Source organism: Artemia sp. Qi Xiang Cuo, chromosome 14 (genome assembly GCF_049724085.1).
Source record: "Artemia sp. Qi Xiang Cuo chromosome 14, ASM4972408v1, whole genome shotgun sequence".
NCBI lineage: Eukaryota > Metazoa > Arthropoda > Branchiopoda > Anostraca > Artemiidae > Artemia > Artemia sp. Qi Xiang Cuo.
This window is the reverse complement of record NC_142807.1, coordinates 51127389-51152369: the sequence shown is the minus strand read 5'-3', so window position 1 is coordinate 51152369 and position 24981 is coordinate 51127389. Positions and strand designations below refer to the sequence as shown.

General features: G+C 36.8%; 2 protein-coding genes across 5 annotated transcripts in view; one reads left to right on the top strand and one right to left on the bottom strand.

The window, feature by feature from the left end:
* LOC148944585 (uncharacterized) overlaps positions 1–1717 on the bottom strand; it is a 40182-nt gene extending 38465 nt beyond the window's left edge. Inside the window, exon 1 of the mRNA XM_089100744.1 lies at positions 1307–1717. Within this exon, the coding sequence (XP_088956870.1) occupies positions 1307–1663 (357 nt within the window). The 5' untranslated portion in view covers positions 1664–1717. The remainder of the gene's footprint in view (positions 1–1306) is intronic.
* The window catches only part of LOC148944584 (galactose-3-O-sulfotransferase 3-like), a 178909-nt gene that overhangs the window by 36849 nt on the left and 117079 nt on the right, over positions 1–24981 (top strand). Inside the window, exon 1 of one of the 4 annotated variants that reach the window (XM_089100749.1) lies at positions 13837–14154. The exons of 2 other annotated variants lie outside the window; for them this stretch is intronic. In XM_089100749.1, coding sequence (XP_088956875.1) covers positions 14090–14154 — 65 coding nt within the window. In that variant the 5' untranslated portion in view covers positions 13837–14089. Of the gene's footprint in view, positions 1–13836; positions 14155–19990; positions 20048–24981 lie in introns of those variants that run through there. One more of the 4 variants, XM_089100750.1, reaches the window with a different exon arrangement.

Sequence of the window (24981 nt, the reverse complement as noted above, 5' to 3'; positions counted from 1 at the left end):
CCGAAAAACATAGGAGGATGCTAGCTTTTCTGCAGAGAAATTGTCCTGCGGATTGCTTTGGGTACCCGAGTTACTGACGGTGTCTCAAACAATAAGCTGTACGAAAAATGCGGTTCAATCTCACTTACTAGGGCTATAGTCTAATGAGAGGAAGGTTGAGATGGTTAGGACATGTTCTGCGGATGATGGATGACAGATTGCCATAGATTTTCCATGTCGGCCAACCGTTTAGGGCCAAACTAAATGCAGGTCGTCCCCGAATGGCGTGGAATGTTGTGGTAAGGAAAGGTTTAAGGGAAATGGTAACTGACAAATAAATGGGAATTACGAAATTTTTTCATCACTATTAGGTTTTTACAATGAAAAGAAAACGGAAACCTAGAAATGGGCCCTATTGATCTTTCTTTTTATCCTATTTAACATACTTCGTGATGTGATTTTTTTTTTACGAGCCGTCCTAGCCAAGGGCTTAGCGCTCGGGAATTGAAATCCAGAGTTCAGCGGTTCGAGTCCTGATGTCGTTGATTCTTTGGTTTTGGACAGGGGTCAATGGTGTGACCCTTTAAGCTCAAACAAAGCCGAACAAGCTCTAAATGGGCACCTGGAGAAATCTGGGGGGGGGGGCCCAGGAAGCTTGAGATAATTTGCACCCTACCACGCATTGCGCTCCCGGCCGAAGGCATCGAATCTGGTGATCGGTGCCTGCGCAACGCATACCTTTGGGTCAGCATGCGAAAAAGATTAAGTTTTAAGTGATATGATTTTGGTTTTCGGATTCCAACTAACATAATAATCTGTATGATGGGCTGAGTTACTTATGCGTATCCTTGTAACCATCTTATATCCAGTTTTCCAATCAACTGAAAAATAAAGACGAGTATTTAATTGAGTTTAAATGTATTTTTGGATCAGAGTTGTTTCCCGTTGGGGGACAGGGGAGGGGGACAATTGGGTTTTGACACGAGGGAAGATCAGTAATAATATATTCGTGGCAATCAACTCTTGTACATATGTGTATTTGTAGTAGTCTAGCTGTGAGGAATTTCAAGAAAGAGGAGGCTCACTTGTGTTGCTTTAAGGGCTTTCTTGTTCCTCCTATGTTAGTCAAGAGAGCCGACAGGGAGTTTTCAAAAGGAACTAACCAGGAGTTTTGCTTTTACAAATATTTGAATCGACTATTTCTCATTTTCCTCTTTGATTCAATTTTAAACATCTTGTTTATCAGGTGTATCAACACCCCCTAACGGTGCACATGACACCACTGGAATTGTGGAACGACATCATAGCGTTGCATAAACAGCCTTACCTTTGGAACAAATGTCTCAACTGCAATAAAGGCTTCAACCCAAGGAGCATCTTTGTCATATAGAAAACTTTGATAAGCATCGGGTGCAATTGATACTAGATTTGTTCGATCAATTGTAGTTGATAAATTATATGGCAATTTTGAGGGATAACTGAGCCCTGTTGCCCTTATGTAATCAACTAGACACTCGTTCTCCATGTCAGTTTCTTCGGAGACCATTGTTTCAAAAGATGGACATTTTGAAACTTTTTGCATATTCCTCATTTTCACCACATAAATAATTAATAAAAAAAACGTGATAACCGTGTAAATATTTGTTTGACTTTTAGCATTCCTTGTTAAATTAGTAATACACATGGTCACAGTAACTCGTTGTACATGAGCTACTTCTTATAAAGTGGCTCTTTTATTTATTTTTCTTTTGATGGTCTGCCATGTTTCCATGATCTGCTAAAAATTCACAGCTGAAATGTCAAAGACCAAACTTCTTACTATAGCATAGTACCAAAAGCTGTGAAACAAGCAAGGCATTATACTTAATACCGGTTTTTATACCTTTTTTTTCTATGCTAATTTTTCAATCTTGATAAGTGGTTTCAAAAGATATTATAAGAATAAAAAAAACGGTTATAGCTAAGTTAGAAGAAATATTTCTTTAGAGGCTAAGAATTTTTGAGAAAAGTCGCAAAATGTAAAGCAGGATGATTGAGCCCAGTCCCCAGAAAAATCTATAGAACTTTACATTTTCTTTTTCAGATTTCTCTGCGTATTCTCGTAAATTGCGTATTAGTTGTGTTCCATTTCGTATAATAATAAAATCTAATAATTTTCCAAATAGAGCCACAGGCATGTACATAGAAGAGGAACTATGAGCTCTACCTTCCCCTGAATCTGAAAATTGTTTGTATATTTTTTTTTAATCTAATGAGTATTTTCGGTACTTGTCCATTATTCAGAGAACACCAAGAATTTGGATAGTTATATCAGACAATAACCGGTTTATTACTGTCTGTACTCGGAGAGAATTAGCTTCGGCTCAGTGGAAAACTTGGAATTTTGGTTAGGTTAGGTGAGGTTAGGCTATATTTTGCATGCGTGCCCGCTATACTTAACCCCCAAACCCCCATAAGGCGCAAATATACAGCCCAAATTATATATACCATATCTATCTCCAAGCGTCTAAGTTGTTTCAACTCGTGTACCTATAAAATGAATCAACTTGTGTGTTTTCTGAATAATGGACAAGTATCGTATTTTCATATGAGTTGTTAACCCTACAGAGGCAATTGTTGTAAAAATACAACACTGTACTTTTCGAGCTTGGACTGCCATCTTGCTGTAAAAAAATACTGCTTTTATCAACATCTTTCGATGGGGCTGAAAGATGGCAGTCGATTGATACCTTCGGGGAGCTGCTGTGTGACATGTGGCCTAAACAGTGAGTCACCAAACCAAAGGGTAAGGAAAACAAATGAAAAGGTAGGCAATTTCTAAGCTAGAAATTGGAAACAAAACGAAAAGGTGGGAGATTCCTTGCATGTCATTTGTGTATGAAATATATACCGTTTAGAATTACTCTAGCTGAAATTCACGAAATGTGCAAGAATTTGGATCAGTAGCAAAATAAACTTCCTCCTGTTGTAAAAATACAACATCGGACGATCGTGGCTCAAAATTATGAAACAAACAACAAAATAAGAAAATAAAAAGGGTAAAGAGAACAGTATAATTTTATATCAGCTATTATGTAGGAGGGGTCCTTCCTATATAGTAGCTCAAACCACCCCTCAGGGATGGTGGATCACTGAGTAGACAGGGTGTGTCATATGCCTAATTTTTGTTTTCTTTCTAGATGGCGGAATCTTACGACAGACTAAGAAAACGAGCTCAAAATCGCCGAATTGACGCAGAAGAGGTGGCCAAGTATATTTTTGACATTCGAGAAGACATGTTGTCTGATTTGTCCGACGATGATGATGACAATGATCCAGACTTCCTGTCTCCAGAAGATCTTATCGATGATCCTGATGCAGACTTGTTGCCTCTACTGGACAATCTCCACTTCTTCTTGGAACAGGATGACATGGAGGCTAACACTGAACCCAGTGACGATGACTCGGGGGAAACTCCACCCTCCAGTCAGCAACAGCAACCGATAACAACAAGTACTGGAAAATCAAAGAAGAAATCGAAAGTCCAAGAAAAATTCGACTGGAGAAAAGCAGAGATAGAAAAAGTTGATCTGTCTGGGAAAGGAGAGCCTCGCCAAGTTCCGGGCATGTTGGAGACTCCACTGAAATACTTCCAAAAATTCTTTGACGATGAACTTCTTTAGCTGATAGTTGAACAAAGTAATGTCTTTGCACTTCAAACCGAGGGATGCAACCTCTGTCTCACTGTCGAAGAGCTAAAAGTTTCCATGAGCATTAATCTACTATTGGGATGATAAATGTTCCCTACTATCGAATGCATTGGGAAGCAACTACCAGATACCCTCAAATTGCCGACAAGATGGGCCGACAAAGGTTTAACAAGATCAAACGTTTTCTTCATTTCAACGACTACAATAAAGCTAAGAAACCTGGAGAACAAGGATTTGACAAGCTATACAAGATTCGACCCGTCCTGAGTCATATCCGTTCCAAGTTTCTGGAAGACAGCCCCGAAGAACACCATTCAATTGACGAGCATATGATTCCTTTCAAGGGGTGAAGGAACTTCAGACAACATCTACCAAAAAAGCCGACGACGTGGGGAATAAAATTGTTCACAAGAGCTGTTGTTTCAGGCTTTATACATGATTTTGAAGTTTATCAAGGGAAGGGCACTCTTGTTGAAGATGACATAGAGCCAGATCTTGGAGTCGGAGGCAACTTAGTCTTACGTCTGATGAGTACCTTGCCAGAGAAAATGAACTACAAGATTTACTTTGACAACTGGTTTTCAAGCTTGAAACTAATGAGTTTGCTCAAAATTAAAGGATTCCCTTGTATTGGTACGTTGAACAAAGCGCGATTGAAGGGCTGCCCGCTCCTCACAGATAGTGAAATGAAGAAACGAGAGAGAGGAACGTCAGATTACAGGACTGACATTCATTCTGGCGTTATTGTAGTGAAATGGTTAGATAACAAAACGGTTTGCTTGGCTTCAACGTATGCAGGAATAACGCCACATGATACGTGCAGACGCTGGAACGTTAAGGATAAATCCGGGGTTGAAGTTTCAAGGCCAGCCATTGTTTATCAGTACAACCTTCATATGGGTGGCGTAGATTTAGCAGACATGCTGGCAGAGATGTGCCGAACTCATCTTCGGACACGAAAATGGTATATGAGAATCTTCTGGTGGCTTATTGACACAGCAGTCTGCAATAGCTGGCTTCTTTTCAGGTCAGACGTCAAAGCGCTGACTTCAAGGACAGACGAACCGATCATCTTGAGAGCCTTCAGGTCTGAAGTTGCTGCAGGGTTGTATGCCTCGGCGCGTGTGATGCCCCAACGTAAACGTGCTAGACCATCCGCAGATGTTGAAGCAAGTCCCAGCCCCATTCGGAGTCGCAATCGAATCCGACCGGCAATATCTGCTCAAGCCGATGGACTTGATCACTGGCCAAAAAAGACTGAAAAGCAGATCCGCTGCAAAGAGTGCAAATCGGGATATACCACTTTTGAATGCGAAAAATGTGACCCTCCACTGTGCCTTACTGCCAAAAACAATTGTTTTAAAGCCTTCCACACCAAGTGAAAATGCCCCATTTTTATATACTCGAGAAGCTAATGTCGTATTTTTACAACATGCTCTAAAATTGACAATTTTGAATAAATCATGCAAAAATAAAATTTTTCGTCAATAGTCTGACCTAGAGATTACATGGGAAGCGTTGGAGATTTTTCCTGGTATTCGTTCATATAGTGGCCTGTCAAGGGTTAATTTCTTGTATTTCTTGTAAGCTCCCTCCCATCTACCTGACTAGAGTCCTGCATACACGGGTCTGGGTCGGAACAAAATCATGTAATTACCCATTAAGATGAATTAAAAAAAATATATATAGATATATTTTTTACAGCACACCACAAGCTCAGCTTACGGGGGCAAGCAAGCTATAATAAATAGATGGTTTTATAGCATGTTAACAGGGTTTTGACACCTCTGCAACAGGCTTCTCTCATATATCGTGTTTGATAGCGTAATTTTCCTCGAATTCACTTATCCTTTTTGAGTTTGAGCTGAAAGTGTCATTTCATAAGTCAGCTGTGATAATTAAAAGTACAACATTTACCATGTTGTAACTTTTGAGGAGAACCAAAGACGGGAAATAGTTTGTCGGCTGTTGAAGTATTCTGAGCGAATTCAAAATTATTCCATTTTATGATGTATGTCTCCCTGTTTCTTGACAAACAAGGAGGTGAATGTCACGTCCCCATGATATATCTCCATAAGATAATCTCCTCTTCTGTCATTCCGGATTGCACAAAGACCAGATAAAAAAGAGACAGACGCGACTTAGAGGCTTATGTCTCTTTTTATCTTCGTAACGGTACAAGATAGGACAATTCTGACTATACCATTCGGTTCTTCGTACCTAGTTTACCCATGACACATGCATAACTCAAAATAACTATGTCACACGTTTAATTATCGCAGCTGAAGTGTATCAGCTATATTTATTTACAACTGGATCGACAAAGAGAATATTTAGAAAGCTAGATAATGAAATAGGGCAGCATTTGCATTTCCTTTGTCATTTTCTTAGTAGTGATCACAGCCTAGGTATATATATATATATATATATATATATATATATATATATATATATATATATATATATATATATATATATATATATATATATATATATATATATATATATATATATATATATATATATATATATATATATATATATATATATATATATATATATATATATATATATATATATATATATATATATACAGTCATGAACGTTTGTTTCAGAGATGAGAGACATCAAAGTGCCACTAATGAATGTGGTCAACGGAGTGAACTGCAGGTCAGGCAGTGTTGCCAGCCTGGCCTGGAAGAGTTTATTAAATCTGAGAAGAAAAATTTACTAAATCCCTTCTGTTTTTACTAAATGCTCCAAAAATGTATTTTTTCGCCATCGTGAAGCATCGATTTTTACCATACGAGGATAATCAATAGGATTTTCACAATTTTTTTCTTTTTTCTTCTTTTTTTCTCATCTCCTCTTTTCTCTGTCTGTTTCTCTTTTCTTTCGCTTTCCTTTAAATAAACCTACTGTTGTCGCTTGTTACTCAAATTTTATTTAATTTTTTTTTTTTAATTAAAACTGCAGATGTCGCTACATAGACTGACAACACTGATTAGTTGGAGTAACGAGAAGCGGAATAGATAGATAGATAGAAATATATTTATTGCAACAGAAGCCAATTTGGGCCATGGCAAAAAAAAACAACAAATAACACAGAATTATACCAAATGGTACTAACAAATGTAACAGGCTATATAATAATAACAATGAACAAGCGTAGCAATTTCAAAAAGAAAACGAACATTGTAAGGCATATGATACCATAAAACTAACATAATTACATAAAATGTCGCAGACATGATCAATATATTTTAAATGCTTTAAAGCTACATGGATCATAGCTACAAAAAGAAAAAAGAAAATGCTGCAAGCACACCACATAAAATAACTTTCAACATTCTTTTCTTGTCCCGCCTATCGTCCACCCTCCAAAAATCTCTCTCTGTGCTACATGACTACACACTCCTACCTCCTAACATTCTTGATATCCACTTTACACTTACTTTTTAAAATTCCGACCATCCAATTCTTCTCATTAACCCCATTCCCAAAAGATTCTACCCTGAAATCCTCATTCTCCTTACATTTGCACATAAAGTGCTCTAAGTCATTATTTTCTCCGCATATCGGGTAAAAATACGGACCCTTCCGTGACTTAAACCTCCCCAAATACTTCCTTCTTTTACCGAAAGGCATAAAATTGCCCTTTACTGAAATAACCCACCCTATATCCTCCCCCTGAACTCCCACTTTAAAATAATATTCCTCCCCCCATGCCTCCTGGACCTCCACGTACACACCTAAGGATGCTGCCGTGGTCTGACTAGCCTGCCATACCTGGGTCTCCTGCTCTTGCAGGACAATCTTTACCTCTCTTGCCATGGATCCTACTTCTCCTCCTATGCCTACCCCCTGATTCCAAATTATTGACATCCCATCCCAATATTTCCCAATATTTCTCATCTCAATCATCCCAATATTTCTTTTCCCTAAAAAGCGTGGAGCTACTTTGGATTGGTTGAGGGTAGGAGCAGGCTTGCGCAGTACAGAAGCAGTATCCACACTGAAGAGTCTCTTTTTTTATGACTCCTTCATAAGTCTGTTACTACACTATTTTAGTTCGATGGGGGTAGGTCACGGCAGTCGGAGAAGAAGAAACAACAACCTGCTGCGAATTTTCACCAGTCAGTAAACTACTGTCCTGTTGGTTCAAATCACTTCTTGCAGACTTGACCGAGTCGGAAAACTGTTGTCCGTTTGCGTATGCAAGAAGTGAGTTCAAAAGGGCAACTGTTATCTCCCCATTCTTACAGTATATTCTTAGGAAAAAAGATTCTACCGGAAATGGATTGCGAGCGACACCCCACCTAGTAAGCCTTGTCTGTATTTGACGGTTTTTTCTTGCCATCTCCTTAAGGGATGCTGTCTTGGCACCGATGAAGCACTCAATAACTTCGAATGCATCGATCCTTCTGTTGCTTTGCGCAGCTCCGTATATTACACAGTAATTTACTGTCTGAGCAGATTGCAGTTTACTGCTATTGGTATTTTTTGGTGCCTGACAAACAAGAAACTGCTGTCAAGACAAAACTTCGGATGATTCTAGCATTTTTTTTTTAGCCGGACACTTCTTTTTGATGATGAGCTTCCGGCATAAAACTATATAGTTTAGTACCCAGAGATTACCATCGTAATAGAAACTTTATTCATTAAATTGATTATGTTCTCGAGATCAGTTGTTAAAACGAATCATAAATCAATTTTAGCAAACACATGAAAAACTTCGAATACAGGATAAAAAAACAAAAAAAACAAATGAAAGACACGTCCCTTCCGTTAGTTTCCGTGAAGACGAAAAAAATTTCAACCTCCCAGATGATATGACTTAGGTGCAATCAGACACGCAATGCAAACAGGGGCAAAGTAGAAAATGTGGCAACTATTTTCTGATAACCAAACCATCCTCGAATGGGAAAGCGGTCAACACTTTTACATCCAGTTGTATGCCTGGACGAACCTTCATCCACATTCGGTATTTCAAGAAGGTTGTTAGCTTTGTAAGTGCTCCAAGAAACGATCAGACGAACAAAAAAAAAAACAATCTGAACTATTCCTCTATGTCCGTAAAATCTATAACCTCCTCCTGAATAGTTAAAGAAGACTCTCTTGGTTTCCACCTTGAGACTCTTGACACTAACTGCGGCGGTACCGACCAAGTCGCTACTCCCCCATTTTCATTTTCTCTGCACACCATTTGTTTCGTGTACATCATCGCAAGAACAGTTTCCGTCTGTAGCCTATTCCGAAGCTTTGGCTTCACGTTTGACAAAACTGAGAACTGCCGTTCTGACTCAGCAGACTAATTGGAGAGACAGCACAGCTGCAACATAAATTCACAAAGATCATCAAACATCGGTTCCCCCTACCATCTTTCATCAACCTTAAATTTTTCCAGCACATATCAGGTTCAAAAAATGTCACTAACTCTATTTTTCACAAAGTTTTTCCTAGACTCTAATTTTGACCAATGCACATCAAGGATGTCTCTTTTTTTCTCTATTTCCCTATCAGCATTCCCACACAAATTTGAAAATCGAATCATTAGTGATACGAGTTTTCTGACTGAAACGCTCGAAGTAGCGGCAAGATCGATGCACTCGAGATTCTGGAGCGTTTCATCTTCGCTATCGAACCTCTTGGCGATCTACCTGCAGACCTCTACATAATATGACCTGTGTTTTTTTTCGGAATTCTACAAGCTTCAGCAGAAAAGGACTGTAACAAATGACACCCTGTGTTAGGCCCGAGTTTCAATTCGCTCAAAGGAAAAACTACACTTCGGAGTGTCTGATCCTCCGGGGAGGGTATCAAAACTTCCTCATGTGCAGCCCTTTCTATTACACTGGGCTTCACAAGGCACTTCAATAGCGAGGTAAATATAGATCTGGTGCTATTGAGAATACTGTGAACGCAAACTGCTCTGAAACTCCAGATTGAGGACATTGATCTTCTTCAGCGTGATAGACAGAAAATATAGATATGCTTTGCAGAAGGGATCGTTCATAAAACGGTAAACCGGCCTTGCCTTCTCCCGACTAGCCCTCTATGTGTCAGCGTTGTTAGATTGATCACCCAGGAACAGAACCGAGGCACTCCACTGTTCTAAAATCCTGTAAACCACTGCTTCAAGAGACAGCCATTGGGTTACACTGATGAACAGCAGTCTGTGTTTGGCAATGTTTGTAAACTCTTGAAACTGTTCATACGCCTTGACCTGTTTAGGACTAAAATCAATGTAGTTGACTAAGTCTAATAAAGTCTTCCACGCTTTCAGGTAAGGGTTTTGAAGCATGAGAAGAGGACAGTGCCAAGGACTGGCTGAAATCAGCCTAAGGTAAACAGGTGAGACACTTGTTCTTCGAGTGTATAATAATTGTTTCCATTATAAATTTTCGGCAATAAGTTAAAAACTTATTATTTAATGCCAATAATTTATTTGTCTTCTTAAAATTATATGCCTTGCAGGAGCCATGTAACAGGTAGCACTGCAAACTTGAAAAAAACTGTATAGAAAACTCTCCAGGTAGTATTTTCTAACCTTTCAAGTCATTTTTAAGGGTCAAGCATCCCTTGGAGCTACCTATTCCTGGGTATAATCGCCATCAGCAGGCTCAATATGACTGGAAACTGTTTTCAGATTGCATTAAATAGATGTGTCATGACGACAGAGGACCTGAAAATGGGCATATTTTAGTCAATTTAGACCTGGACTACAGGCTATCTTGATTCCCTATGTTTGAACCATTTTTCCATGCACATCACAATAACAGCCATAGGGTGTGTTTCACCTACATTGTGAGGGAACAGCCATTATAAAAACCAGTCAAATTTTCTTTTGGAGGACTGAATAGTTTGCGGTTTCCGTCCACCCATTAGGAAAAAGCACAAAACACTTCATGGGTTTGTTTTTCCTCTCCCGTGAGGACTTATCACACGAGTGGGTGCTGTATATCGTTTGTTATTCAGTTTTTCACCAGTTTTGAACAAAACCTGACCATGTACCCTTGTGCTTCGAGCACACCTATCATTGTATTCAACCTGCAATTAAAAATAAATTACTGACTGCAGAATTGATTCCTCAATAAAAACGAAATTTGTTGGTTGTATCCAGGTTTCAAATTTTCAAGGCTTCACGCGATATACGGATGGTGATGAAGAGGTGAAAGGGACTGAAACTGAAGTCACATAATAAAAAATATCAATTCAGACAGAGAAAAATGTTCAAAATTTGTTCAGCAAAATGAAACCTAGCACAAAAATCAACAAACATTTGTTTTTCAAATTTCTGGCAAATTTACTAAAAAAGTTACTAAATTTGACCTCAATTTACTGAATTTACTAACTCGGGTCCGTTTTTACTAAATGTAGTAAAATTTTACTAAGGGTGGCAACACAGAGGTCAAGTCTCCTACAATGCCACGGGATGTATATTGGGCACGCGCGAAGGAGGAGCGAAGGAAAAATGTGCGACACATGATTTGCCCCAAAACTTTTCAATAGATAAGATAAAATCGTACATGACCGCGTTTATATATATATATATATATATATATATATATATATATATATATATATATATATATATATATATATATATATATATATATATATATATATATATATATATATATATATATATATATATATATATATATATATATATATATATATATATATATATATATATATATATATATATATATATATATATATATATATATTTATATGTATATATAAGAAAAAAGTAAAAACAAATTCTGCTTCATTTTTTTTTCATTTTGAAGGTTTTTTTTTCTCCTTGATATTATTCCTCTGTTATGATGGCCATGTGGCCTAGCTGATCTTACGACAGAGGCCTCATAAATATATTGCAGCACAGAGTTATTTGCCAAAATGAGTCATGGCAAAATAAGAAAAAACTCGAAAAGAAGAAAAACGAGGATATTTAAGCCAGTGAAAAGGAAAATGCAATGCAAATATTTTGGCCGAGACCTCCGTTCGACCGTTTTCAGTGTAAAAACAAAAAAAGAACCTTAAAAAAGCAGCTGCTAAATAAATGAAAACCAAACCGTCAAAATCACCACTAAAATAAAAGTAAGACCCTTTCCATGCAGTGGTATAAGGTTGACTGAATAAAATATCAAACAATGAATGGCAATTCAAGAAATTAAATTCAAGATGTTCTTCTTGTCGATTTTTTCTATCTTGTCATGCTCAGCCAGTGGGGTCTTAGAAATTATTTAGAATGAGTCATAAAGAAATTTTAGTCTATATAGTTAGAGGAACTCAATCAGGGCTATGGAAAACTCTTACTGACTAAATATTAAAAATTAACTGAATTCATAGTTTGTATTGCTACAACTTTCTTTTTGAGGAAAATGACCTATGCAAAATGCATACACATGATCTTGCTCTATGAGTTAGTACTAAAAATGGAGTTTTTATTTATTCCTCTTGGAACTACAGCTCATAATTATAGGTTTCTTCTGCCCCTCCAACAATCCGTAAAAGTTTCAACCCAATACCTGTACCTGGAATATTTAAGATTAAAACTAGCATATTCTGATTTTTGACACAGGGCATCTTTTGAGTTCTTACTTAAAAAAGTAATCTTCATTTTACGAAAAGGCTTCATTTCACCAAAAGTACGATTACTTCTTAATAAAAAATTGGATTATAATTCCATATGTGTTTAATTATTCAGCTGATAGAAGTGTCTTACGTGTTAAGTATCAATTCAGTTTGATTGTTTTTTTTATGCTAATTTTGTTGTTGAATATTTTATTTGTTTGGTGTAACACCTATTAATGCCATTTCCAAATTTAAAAACTACAGTCGAAACCCAAAAATTCCTTTAATACTTATACAAAAAAGTGGAAACAAATAAAGATAGCGAATTCAAAAGCATCTTATATTTTTTGACTCTCAATTTTCTAGTTGATAACGTAAAAAAAGAAATGAAAGAAGAAGAGTTAATGGCTTAAAAGAGTTAAAAGAAAGAATAACAAAGTAAAGAAAGTGTTGGTTTTGCTTTTTTCATAACTGATAACGTTGAACCTTCAATTTTCTGCTGGTATATAGTTTAAGTAAGATATTAAATGTATAATCAAGATATTTTAGATATTATTTTGAGTAGATTCTTTGCAGAATTCAAGAAGAAAATTATCTGAGATGTTTCAGTACTGTGAGCTAAATTATAAATTCACATCTAATGTCAACATTAATCTCGATATAAAGTGGAATATACCATAAGGAGCTGGGGGTTGTGGGACAGTCCCCCTTATATGCAGTGTAATTTCCAATTGTTTTGAATTGCTCTATACTGCTCAAATCTATTGTTTTGAGCATCATTTTGAAAAATAACTTTTTGTTTTTGTGTAATTTCGAATTCGTTTTAATACCATCGAGGGTTATTCAAAGGATCCTCAACCACAAGTCTTTATTTTGAGTTCGAATTTTTGTTAAACATAAAATCGCGAAGAAAGGAAGAAACCGAGGACTATTAAAAGCCAGTGAAAAAAATGAAAAATTATGCAAATATTTCGATCAAGACCTCCGCTTGACCGTCCTCAGTGCAGAATAAAACTGATAAAAACATAAAAACCAAACCTTAAAATAAAAACACCAAACTCACCTTTCACCGTTACTAGGAAAGGGTCGTCCAATTTTAGGTTGGTGTCTTTATTTTAAGTTTTGGTTTTTATATTTTTATCAGTTTTATTCTGCACTGAGGACGGTCAAGTGGAGGTCTTGACCGAAATTTTTGCATAATTTTTCAATTTTTTTACTGGCTGTTAATTGTCCTCGTTTTCTTCCTTTCTTCGCGATTTTTTATTTATCATGATTGGCCAGTGTGGTCTCAGAAATTATTTTCGAATTTTTGTATCACAAAACTTCGAGAAATTCACATTTATGTGTATTTTACTTCTTAAAATTTAATTTCTCAAAGCAAGAATCGATGTAATAATTTTTAACATTATTCTATGATATATTACAACTAACATTTCCATAAGAGAATTACCGTGTAGTATGGTTTCTGAGTGGGATTAAATCTTACCTCTTATAGCAGGAGAGTAAAGTCTTTAGCTTTCTTAATTATAGCCTTGGAAAGAGGGATCGAAGCATATTTTTGGCTCAACACATCAAAAAGCGAAAAACCATATTATCTTCGGATATCCTATTTTAAAAAATTTTATGGATTGAGTAATCTTAAAGCAGGATGGCCGGTTTTGACTCCAGTACTATATAGATTGCGCAATCGAGCAATATAATACTATGCCTCAATCAAAAAGGCAGTAACTAGTTTTTTGAGTTGGAACACTTGGAACTGGTTTAGCAAAATAAAGCCCATGCAAAAGCCGATTTGATGTTCTTGAATTTAAAAACAATATCATAAATTTGTGAAAAACATGAAAATTGGATTCGCAAAATCATATAAAGTTTCTGGGACAACTGTGGCAGACATACTTTTAAGGTAAGCTGTGTTATTTGTCTTTTTTTTATTTAGAAAATTTTAGTTTGTTAATCTCCCTTCTTGTACGGAATGAATTCTGCTCATTTTACGGTTTAATGTTACTCTTTACTTTCATAATAATAATGTAGACCAGAAATATTTCCAGAAATAAAGATGGATTATATATAAATTTCTACCTCCACTCTCCCTTCCTTTGAACTTATTCTGTATTTATATGAAGATGCAATGAAGTTAGGATCTGCCCGAGTCTCTAACTACAAACAGGGCCGTCGTTTGGGGAGGGGTTGGTTGTCCCCCCAATAATTGGAAGAAAATATTATTATATATCCCATGCCCCTTGACTAGCTGAATATGGACCCCTCTTGCCCCCCATAAAATGCTGGAGATTCGCCCCTGACTACAAAACAATCAAAAACCCTACTGTAAATATTTGGAATTGTATATTTTCTGCCAAAGAATAATCATAAATAAAAACACCGAGAAGTGAATAGACAGGGAATATACCTAAGACAACAAAAATTAGTTTAAACCTTAAAAATATTTCGGCTCTTTATTATTGGTGCTGGGGGGGATTAGTAGTGTCCTAGTGCCCTAGTAGTGAACTAGTTTATTCAGGCTACAATTCACACTGATGAAGTCTGCATGTAGTTAACAATCCTTCCCTAGGGGCTGTCCGTTCCCTTTTCTACTTCCCTCTCTACTTGATTAAAGTTCCAACTTAATTTATTGCTATTTTACCATTCTGAATTGGGATGTTTTGGCATTAAAATGCACCCTTTGAGCCATCTGCCCCCTTTCTAACTACAAAAATCATTGAACTCTCTTAGACAGGTTTCAAGCCCTCATTTACAAAGATTTAGGATTGCGGTTTTTTGACAAAGAGTAATCATGGATAAAAAAAAAACTACAAAAACAACAAATAAAAAACAGGGAATTTACTCAAGAAAGTGAGATTTGTTTAAACTTTAAGAATATTTCGGCTTTATTTTCGCTCTTTATTATTGGGGCGGGGGCGGGGGGGGGCGGTAGTAGTAGTTTCCTGGTATCCTAATAGCGACCAAGTTGATTCAGGTTGTGTTTTCCAATGACCAATCCTTCAGGTTAAGAACGAGGGGTAACAACTGGGCATTTTGAGGGACACCTGGAGGCATGAGGCACGGAGGCACGCCGGAGGCGTGCCTCCGGAGGCATATTCCAAAGGGCGCAATATGTAAATATATACAGCTTGCCTGTTATTCGGTATCTGTCGAATATTTCAGCACCTTCAAAAGCGATCTTTTAAAACTTGGAAGTCTTTTAAAACTTGGAAAAAATCATTTACGGGTTTATTTGGCAAGAAAAAGAACCCCCAAGACTGAAAACAAGTGATATGTACCTAAAGAAGAAGAACGGAGGACTGCAAGTTGTTGATATCCATGCAAAAACTAGGTAACCCTACGATGGCACTGATGGTGTCACTTTTTCCTATTACACATGCAGCTTTGCCACCCGCTCAAAAATAAAATTCCGAATTTTCTTCAAAAAAAAATCCCGAAATTTCAAAAAAAGTCCCGGAAGACGGTTTTTAAGTTATACAACATAGGGCTGCGCGGTAATGACGTAAAAAGCAAGGTGCGAAATTCAAAGTACCGTGAAACGTGGTTTCTAGTTGTAACTAACAACTGATTGTCAATATTCCTAGTATTATTTCGACGATAAAACGTTCTGGTGGATTAGTAGGATCTACGACAAATATTTTAGGCCAAAACAATTCGCCAAAGTTCCTAAAAAACGTGTCTACGCATCCGCGTTTCATTGTTATTTGAATTTTCCGCCCAAGAATTGACGTCACGATTCGCAGCCCTATTCAATATGGCTTGGCCAGCGGTAAAAGTTGCCTTTTATAACGTCTTTACACGTTCCTTTCCCTTTTATCATACCTGCTTTTCTGGTTAGTGGCTCTGCCAAGACGCACCCTTGGATCTCGGATTCTTAACTGTACTAAAAAAAAAAGAAATCTGCTCCTTTGACACGAAAGAATCCGGAAGAAACACAGATCCCTTTTTCCCGAATGTACTTATAATTCAACTTTCTTGGTATTAAACCCAGGCCTTTGGGTATTTGAAGAGAAAACTGTAAAGCAACAGTCAGAAAAACTGTTACTACCGAGTTTCAAACAGTTCGTGGTAACGAACTGTAAGTAAGAAGCGACCCGGCTCAATGGTAACCGAAACTCTAGAAAACGAGTTTTTGATACCAATAGATATATCAAAAGAATCAGATTTCAATGCTGATTTCAAACATAAAATTTTTATCAAGTTTAGTGCTACCCCGAAAAAGTTACGCGCCTTAGAAAATTTGGCTGATTTTCAAAAAAAGGGTGAAAGACGCCCTAAAAGTTATAGAACCCCAATGAACATGAAACCATCAAATTCAGCGTATCAGTGAACCCTACTGTAGGAGTTTCAAGCTCTTATCTACAAAAATGGGGAATTTTGCATTTTTTGCCAGAAGACAGATCAAGGATGCGTGTTTATTTATTTTTTTTTTTCAGGGGTGATCGTATTGACCCATTGGTCCTAGAATATCGCGAGAGGGTTAATTAGAACAGGAATTAAAGTTTCTAGTATTCTTTTTAAGGGACAAAAAAAATGTAGAGCAACTAGGCACCCTTCTAAACTTATTTTTCCCCAGACTCATCCGATCGAAAGTTTAAGATTGTTATTTTATTCAATCTGGTTAAACATGTGATAACTATTTCTTTTAGGATGATTTAATCCCCCGAAGTTCCCAGAGGGAGGGCTAAAAGTTATGAACTTTACCTAATGTTAACATATAGTATTGGTTATTGAGAAGTATACAGAAGTTTTCTGGTGTTTTTTTGGCTGTTTGGGGGAGGTTTGGGGGGCCCAGTGGTTATGATGGAGGATTGGTTCCAAAATGCAGTTGTCATGGGGGACGGGACTGGGCCAGGAAGGGGGCGCCGGACTTGCCAGCATTATTTATTGGTTATTTGGAAGTATACAACCATTTTCAGGAAGGATTTTTTCTGGAGGGGGGGTGGCTAGAGGAGGGGGTTACTCTGGAGAATATTTCCATGGAGGATGTTTCTTTGGGGTAAGGGACATTTCTATGATGGGGGCGCCGGATTTCCAAGCATTATTTAAAAAACGATCAGAAATTAAATATAAAAAAAACAAGTTTTTTCAACTGAAATGTAAGAACGAATATTAGAACTTAAAACGAACAGAAATTATAACGTATGTGAGGGGGTTCTCCCCCAAGTCAATACCTCGCTCTTTACGCTACAGTTTTTTTTAGTGATTTCAAAAGATCTATCTATTATAATTAACCGGCCTTTGTTTTTCAGGGTTTTGTTAATCAAATTTTTTTTTAACTTTTAACTTAAAGAGCTTGGTTTTGACTAAGGGGAGAACCCCCTCATATAAGTAATAACATATACGTAATAAAAAAACAATAAAAAAACAAGCGATACGGCTCAATAGTAATCGAAACTTTTAAAAACGGAATTTTGATGTCAATAAATGTATCAAAAGAATGTGTTTATAATGCTGATCCTAAATATATAAATTTGATTAAGTTTAGCATTACTCATCAAAGGCTACGAGCCTGAGAAAATTTACTCGATTTTTTAAAGAGGGGGAAACATCCCCTACAAGTGAAAGAATTTTAATGAAAATCACACCGTCAGATTCAGCGTATCAGAAAACCCTATTACATAGGTTTCAAGCTCATATCTGCAAAAATCTGCAACTTTGTATTTTTTGCCAGAAGAAAAATATACGAATATAGAAGTTAGTTACGTAAGTTAATTTGTAAAGACATCCATTTAGCAAAAGAAAAGTAAAATTTTTATGCAAATAATAGCTGCATTAACTAAAAAACGATCAGAAAGTTTTTTAAACTGAAAGTAAGGAGCGACATTAAAACTTAAAACGAACAGAAATTATTCCGTATATGAAAGGGGGTGTCCCCTCCTCAACGCCTCGCTCTTTACGCTAAAGTTTGACTCTGTCTCACAACTTTATTTTTTAAAACAATAAAAAACTTTAGCGTAAAGAGCGAGGCATTGAGGAGGGGGCAGCCCCTTCCATATACGGAATAATTTCTGTTCGTTTTAAGTTTTAACGTCGTTCCTTACTTTCAATTTTAAAAACTTGTTTTTTTATTTAATTTAGTAAAAAGCACTAAGTAAAGCAACCAACTAAAAAGTAACTAGTTTCTTAGATATTTATTGGTACGGTTCAGTAATCATTTCGGTAACCACAGCTCAAAAGGCAACCCTCAAAAACTGGGCAAATGAGCTTCAGTAAATCAAAGTAAGCTCAGTTAGCATAAGGATAAACAGTCTTCTACTGAGCATAATAAGTTTTCCGGTGGTATTCATTACTTCCGCTGCCCAAGATTTCGGAATGTATTCGAGACTCATAAAACTATATCAAGAACTCAAGCAAATGAGTGACGAGGGGCACACGCACTTGAGCTGGAAGGACCAGCCCCGCCGTGGGTGGCCTCCTCGTCCGTAGGAGACATGGTTCAAGATTCTGTTCAGTTTTGTGACCTCATGCACGTCGGTATTAAGGTTATTTTTGGTTTTTTGTTGATGGGTTGGTTGTATTTTGGTTTTTTTGTTGATTAAGGTTGGTCTTAAAAAGCGCCGAAAAAAAAAGAAAAAAAAGAAGGAAAAAAGTGCCCCACCAAGAATGGGTTTCTCGTGGACAGAGGGCGCTCAGTCTATGGGAGAGAAAATAGTTTTTTTCGTGTTAAAAATATTTAAAGTTGTAAGAGTAAGCCTTTTGGAAGACCACCTTTAAAATTCGAATTCATGTTAGTGAAAATTGAAGGATATGAATTTTAAGAAATTGAAGTAAAAATGCCACCGGAAAAGCGTCTCCTAGAGGGGGAAGGACACCCTGGAACGGGGGGAGCGATAGATATTTGGCAAGAAAAAAGTTAAATGATTGTGTTCCTTCATGTCCACTAATACATTGACTGGTATATAATAAATTTAATTTTTTTTTTGAAGTTTAGGTGATATGATAATGTATAAAGTTGTAAGATTTATATATTTTTGTATTAAAATATCATCGAGTGGAGAGGAGGAGGGGAGGGAAAAAAATAACAACTACCTCTGAAAAATGTTGAACAAAATTCCTTCTGTTGACACACAGAACATAGCGATGCTGGTGGTTATGGTCTTGAGGTCAGATTTGGGTTGAGGTGCCATTTTTAACATGATGATTGCGATGCTGACGAGACATCAAAAAAGTGTAACCCTTTCTTCTGGATAAATGAATTCACCTTTGTGAAGACGTCTGAGTCAAAGCCAAAGACAATGTTGGTGCCAATTTCCATAGAAACGGGTTCTGCTGAATGCATTATATACAGGCTGGAGTCACATTAACTCTGGTCTACCAATGTGGCAGTTAATGTGAGATCAGCATTCAGCCGGAACCACTGGCACAGAATTCCTATGTCGTCAGGGAACGGCATCGCCATATTCTGCGTGTCAACAGAGTGGCATCTTCGCCCAGACAAGTAGCCAAACTGTATGACCCGCCCAATTAATACTCTCTTTCCCCTGCCAAACGGTCTGTAAACCGGTCTGTAACATCTGACTTCGGATTGACATCTGACAATCAATCACGTGAACAACCCCTTAGGTCTCAAAGGGTGTCTGCAAGAAATGTCAGATGACATAGTTCTCCAACTTATCAGATGATATAGTTCTCCAACTTATTTAATTGCTGGTTCGTTTTGTTTTTTTGAGTGAATGAATTGTTTTCTTTTCTCTCTCAGTTGTTCGCTAGTATCCGTCGATGGCAGTTCATAATTTTTTGGATTTTGTGCAAATCGCAGATATTGGCGAATAACTCGCTTTTATGGTTGTTAGGTATTTGGTTTTAATTCTTTTAACTTTTGGCTTTTATTGAATTTTATTCATCTTTTAAGTTTTTGGTTTTTTGGTTCTTTTCACATTGACTTTCCGCGTTTGTTTTTAGATACATTATTTCGTTTCGCGCTGAAGAAGAGAAGCGTTAGTCCTCTCGAAATATTCGCTTTGTTGTGTTTTTTTTTTTCAGTACTTTCATTTTACCTATAAAAACCCCATTTTTGATTGTTTTTCTTTCTTTATGTATTGGGTAAAGGGGACATCATTGATTCTGAATCTCCAAACCTGATTAGGGTTTTAAGACTAAGCTTTAAAGAAATGTTTAGAGGGATTTCGAACACGATCAAAATATACAAAGTGAATGTTGCTTGTTAAAAAGGGCGTATCATTAATATTTAAGGATTGGCTGTGATCATTAGGTTGAAACTTTCAAAGTATGTTGAGGGGGATCTTTAAGGTTGAATGGAAGACATACAGCCCTTTCACTCTATGACTTTTTTAAGTACCCCCTCCCCTCAACACTAATTGAGGGTTTGAGAAGCCCTATTGTCCATAATATTCAAACGGTCTAATAATTATAAGTCTGGGGATGCTATGCCCATAACGCCACAGGGAAGAAATTGTAAATTATGCTATTTGCCTGCTGTTTACGTACACGATTTATGATTAGGTAAGAGAGGAATCTTCGATTCTGGATGTCTCCGATAAGGCTAAGGATATTATGGTGAAACTTTAAGAACGTTGAGGGTTATGTTAAGCTAAATAAAAAGACACCATATGCATCCAGTTTATCAAAAAGGCTGAGAGTGTTAAGTTGAAACATTTAGGGTATATTTAGGGAAATGTTGAAAAGTGGTCGGACGGCAACCTGTCCCTCTCTTGTGCGTTTTTAGTGGCCGCCTCCCAAAGACCTCCAATCAAAATTTTGAATAGTCGCCTTGTTCAAAATAGTCTAAACGTCAAATTGCTATGCCTTCAGGGAAGACACCCTCCCCCCTGAGCCTTAGTGGCAAGGGTTTTATGTTATGCAAGTTGACCACTGTTTAGATATAACGTTAGCTATTGGAAAAATTGGGTATGTTTGACCCTGATCATTTAAAAAAGATTAGCATATTGAGGTGAAATTTTATGAAAATGAAAGTGGGTTTTCGAAAAAAATCAAAACACACACTACACACAGAATTTTTATTCAAAGGGAGTTTCAGCAATATCTAAGGAACAGTTGAGGGTGTTATGTTGAAAGTTTCGAGGCATGTTAAGGGGTGATGTTGAAGAATTATTTGAGGGCAACCAGCCCTCCAACTTTTAAGATGCCCCCTTCAACATTGATAGATATTTTGTATAACTATTGTGTTTAAAGTTGTCAAAGCTCTAACAATTTTGCCTCCGGGGATGCCAAAACACCATCACCCCCCAGATCAGAGAATACGGCTTATTCCATTTACCCGGAGATTTATCATTGGGAGAGGGGGGTATTTTACCCAGGATGTGTCCGAGAAAGCTTAATGTATTGCGTAGAATTTTTGGGGAATGTTAAGGGGTATGTTGAGCTAAATCAAACGACACTTTATGCATCAAAGCTATCAAAAAAGCGTATTTGCAATATCTTAGGAGCAGCTAATGGTCTTATCTTGAAACGTTCAGGTCCATTGCTACGCATCACTAGTGCTTCAGGAACAGATCAGGGTATTAAATTGAAACTTTCAGGGCATGCTGAGCTGCACATGGAGGGCAATGAACCTCCCTTGACTATTTTATGCCCCCGATCCCCCCCCCCTCAACACTGATCAAAATAATGAAATTGTCACTTTGTTCAAATAGTCAAAGGGTCTAAAAGCTATTCCTATAGGAATACCATGTCCCCCCCCAACAGCCCCCAGGGATAGGTTTGTAAATTAATCAATGTGCTCATTTCTTTAATACAGAATTTATTATAGGCAGCATAAAATCGCTACATAAGTAAACAGCGATGTGGGTACAATGTATTCAATTTAATTCAGTTCAATTTATTTATAACATGTCAAAACAAAAGAGGGCGCAGATCCCCTAGATGACAGAGCACATAAGGGGAAGAAAGAGAAAAGAGAAGAAAACTTATACACAGAACAAAATAAGTAGTTTTTACTATCATAATAATCATAGACATAATCATAAATCATATATCATAATAACGAGATAGTCAAGACATAAATCACAAGACATAAAAAATCATAACCCAATGATAAAAATCATAAAAATAAAAAGGACCAATCATGATTGAGTTAACTAGCGGAAGATTTAAAATCTTTCACTCTTTTATCAATTATTATGGAAGGAAAAATTAGCTTAAATTTTTGGGACAAAAAAGAGTTACTAGTCCAAGGGGGCATATGTAAAAGGAATTTAGCAAATTTAAAGTAAATATGGTGAACAAGTTTTTTTTTTGAAGCAGGAAAAAGTTGCCAAATAGGAGACAGAGCAAGAATATGAGGCACAGTTAGACTATTATAAAGTTTAGAAAGATATAAACAACTAAGGTGTGTAACCTTAGAGATAAGTGACGCATAAGCTATCCTTGTCTTTTTTTCAAGATTTTGGATGGCAAGCTTAATAGTTTACTTAATTAAATTTCCAATGGGCATTCCCAGGTAAGTAAGGCTTTTAGAGAGGGTGATACAAGTTTCAGTAAGGTGGAGGGATTTATTAGAGTATCCTTTGAGGTTGAAACCGACAGCTACAGTTTTATCCACATCAAAACTTAAACCAATCTGCTGATATTCTAGCATAAAGAAAGAAAAACGAGCAAAAATGGAGTTTTTAAAGTGTTTAAGTGATGTGAAGGTCGCATTGACACACGGAACGAACGGCAATTTACAGAATGTATAGGGTTTAATATTTTAAATCATGTTATTAGCGATTACAAAAGCAAGCGCTACCGGTTAAATCAGGTTATTTTCAGGCTAGAGCGAGAAATATTATGTACGCTTTCTTATGCTGATTTTCATCAAATTAAGGCTATTGCTGAAAGTTCTTTTCAGCATGATCTTAGGATTTCTAGGCAAAGTTTTTCTGAGAAATTACACCGTTTAAAATTGGAAAAACTCTCTAATAATCCACCTTTTGTCCCAAAAGTGTATCCTGGTCCTGCTGTGATAAATCTCAGCTCCACGCCCCTTACAACAGAGCAAAATCAGGTTCTGGCGAAATGGTTGGAATCTTTGATAGCCTCTCGAAAATACCTTATTGTGAAATTATCGTGAAAACAGAGGGGGCATTTCACGACTCTCGTGCGGAGATTGGAGAGATTGCTGAGGTTAGACCACAATTTGTTGAAACCTTGTTGGATTCGCCTTCTGTTAATAATCCAAATTTAAAATTTTTTAGTAAAAATGAACACTTGGTCTTACACGCTCTAAATAAAGATCATTCCAGGATTATTACGAAAGCCGATAAAGGCAATACTGTTGTTGCATTAGATTCAGATGATTACGACAAAAAAGTCAGAGAAATTCCAAATGATTCTAACACATATGAACAATTAGCTACCGATCCCACAGAGAAATTTGTTCAGGAAGTCCGAAAAGAGCTTTTTTATCTAAAAGGAAAAAGTTAACTTACAGGTCAATTGAACAAAAGGTTTTACTGGATCGGGTGCACGTCCCCTCGCTTTTATGGTCTTCTAGAGTTCATAATCCTGGTAATCCACTTCGACCCATTTTTTTTTCTTTTAATTCTCCTACAGCAAAAATAAGGAAATTCTTATCAGTTGTATTTCGCCCACTAATTCAGGCTCAAAAATCACATATTAAAAAATCCTCTGATTTCGTTTCCAAGGTAAAGCAAGTTTCGTTTAAACCAAACACAAGAATTGGCAGTTTTGATGCAGATTCAATGAACACCAACTGTGATCCTCAAAAGGCCGAACTGATTTTGGAGCACAAACTTAATTCTAACCCATCTATATCAGAAAAATCTACTCTTTCGAATCAGACACTTCTTTCACTTACAGCCCTTTGTAACAGAACTTCTTTTTACTTCCATTAAAGAGGCATTTTTTTATAGACAGAAATATGGGCTTTCCATGAGTACCCCCCTTTCTCCAAGACAGGCTGATATCTTCATGGAAGACCTTGAAGAAAAGGCTATTTTTCAAAGTTTTTGTAAACCTGAATTTTGGGTTCGTTTTAAAGATGATATTTTTTTATTTGTGGGAGCATGGTGACGAGTCTCTGGGTTCTTTTCTTCACTTGCTCAACTCCTTGGATCCAAAACTTAAATTTACTCAGGAATCAGAGGTAGAGAGGTGTCTTCCTTTCTTAGATGTTCTGGTGCACTGAAATGATACATGTTTCAAGTTTGGTGTCTATAGAAAACCCACACATAATGACCGTCACTTAAATTATTCCTCTAATGATTCTCTTGCTGTGCAAAGAGGAGTATTCACTTCTCTAGTTGATAGAGCATTGAAAGTTTGTTCAACACGCTTCTTGGATTTAGAGCTCAACCACCTTAGATATATTTTATCTGGGAATGGTTATCCAACTAGTTTAATAAATTCTGTAATTGCAAAACGCATTAAAAGATTATCAGATAGTTACACAGAAAACACAAATCAAAGGGAAAGTTCAGTTTATCTTGGTCTCCCATACATTAAAGGGGTTTCAGACCACATTTCAACAAATCTAAGAAAAATAACATTTACACTTATTATACACCCAGAAAAACTATCAGGTCCCAAATTGATCAAGGTAAGGACCCTATCCCGATAAGTGAAAACTCCGGTGTCTACAGCATTCCTTGTTCGTGTGATCAGTCTTTGGTATATCGGAAGAACTGATCAGTGACTCATGGATAGATTAACTCAACACTCTAGTTCAATTAATAATACACTTAAAAAGTGGAAAAAACAGACAATTTTTAACTCTGCCCTTGCAGAGCATATTTTTGAAAAACCA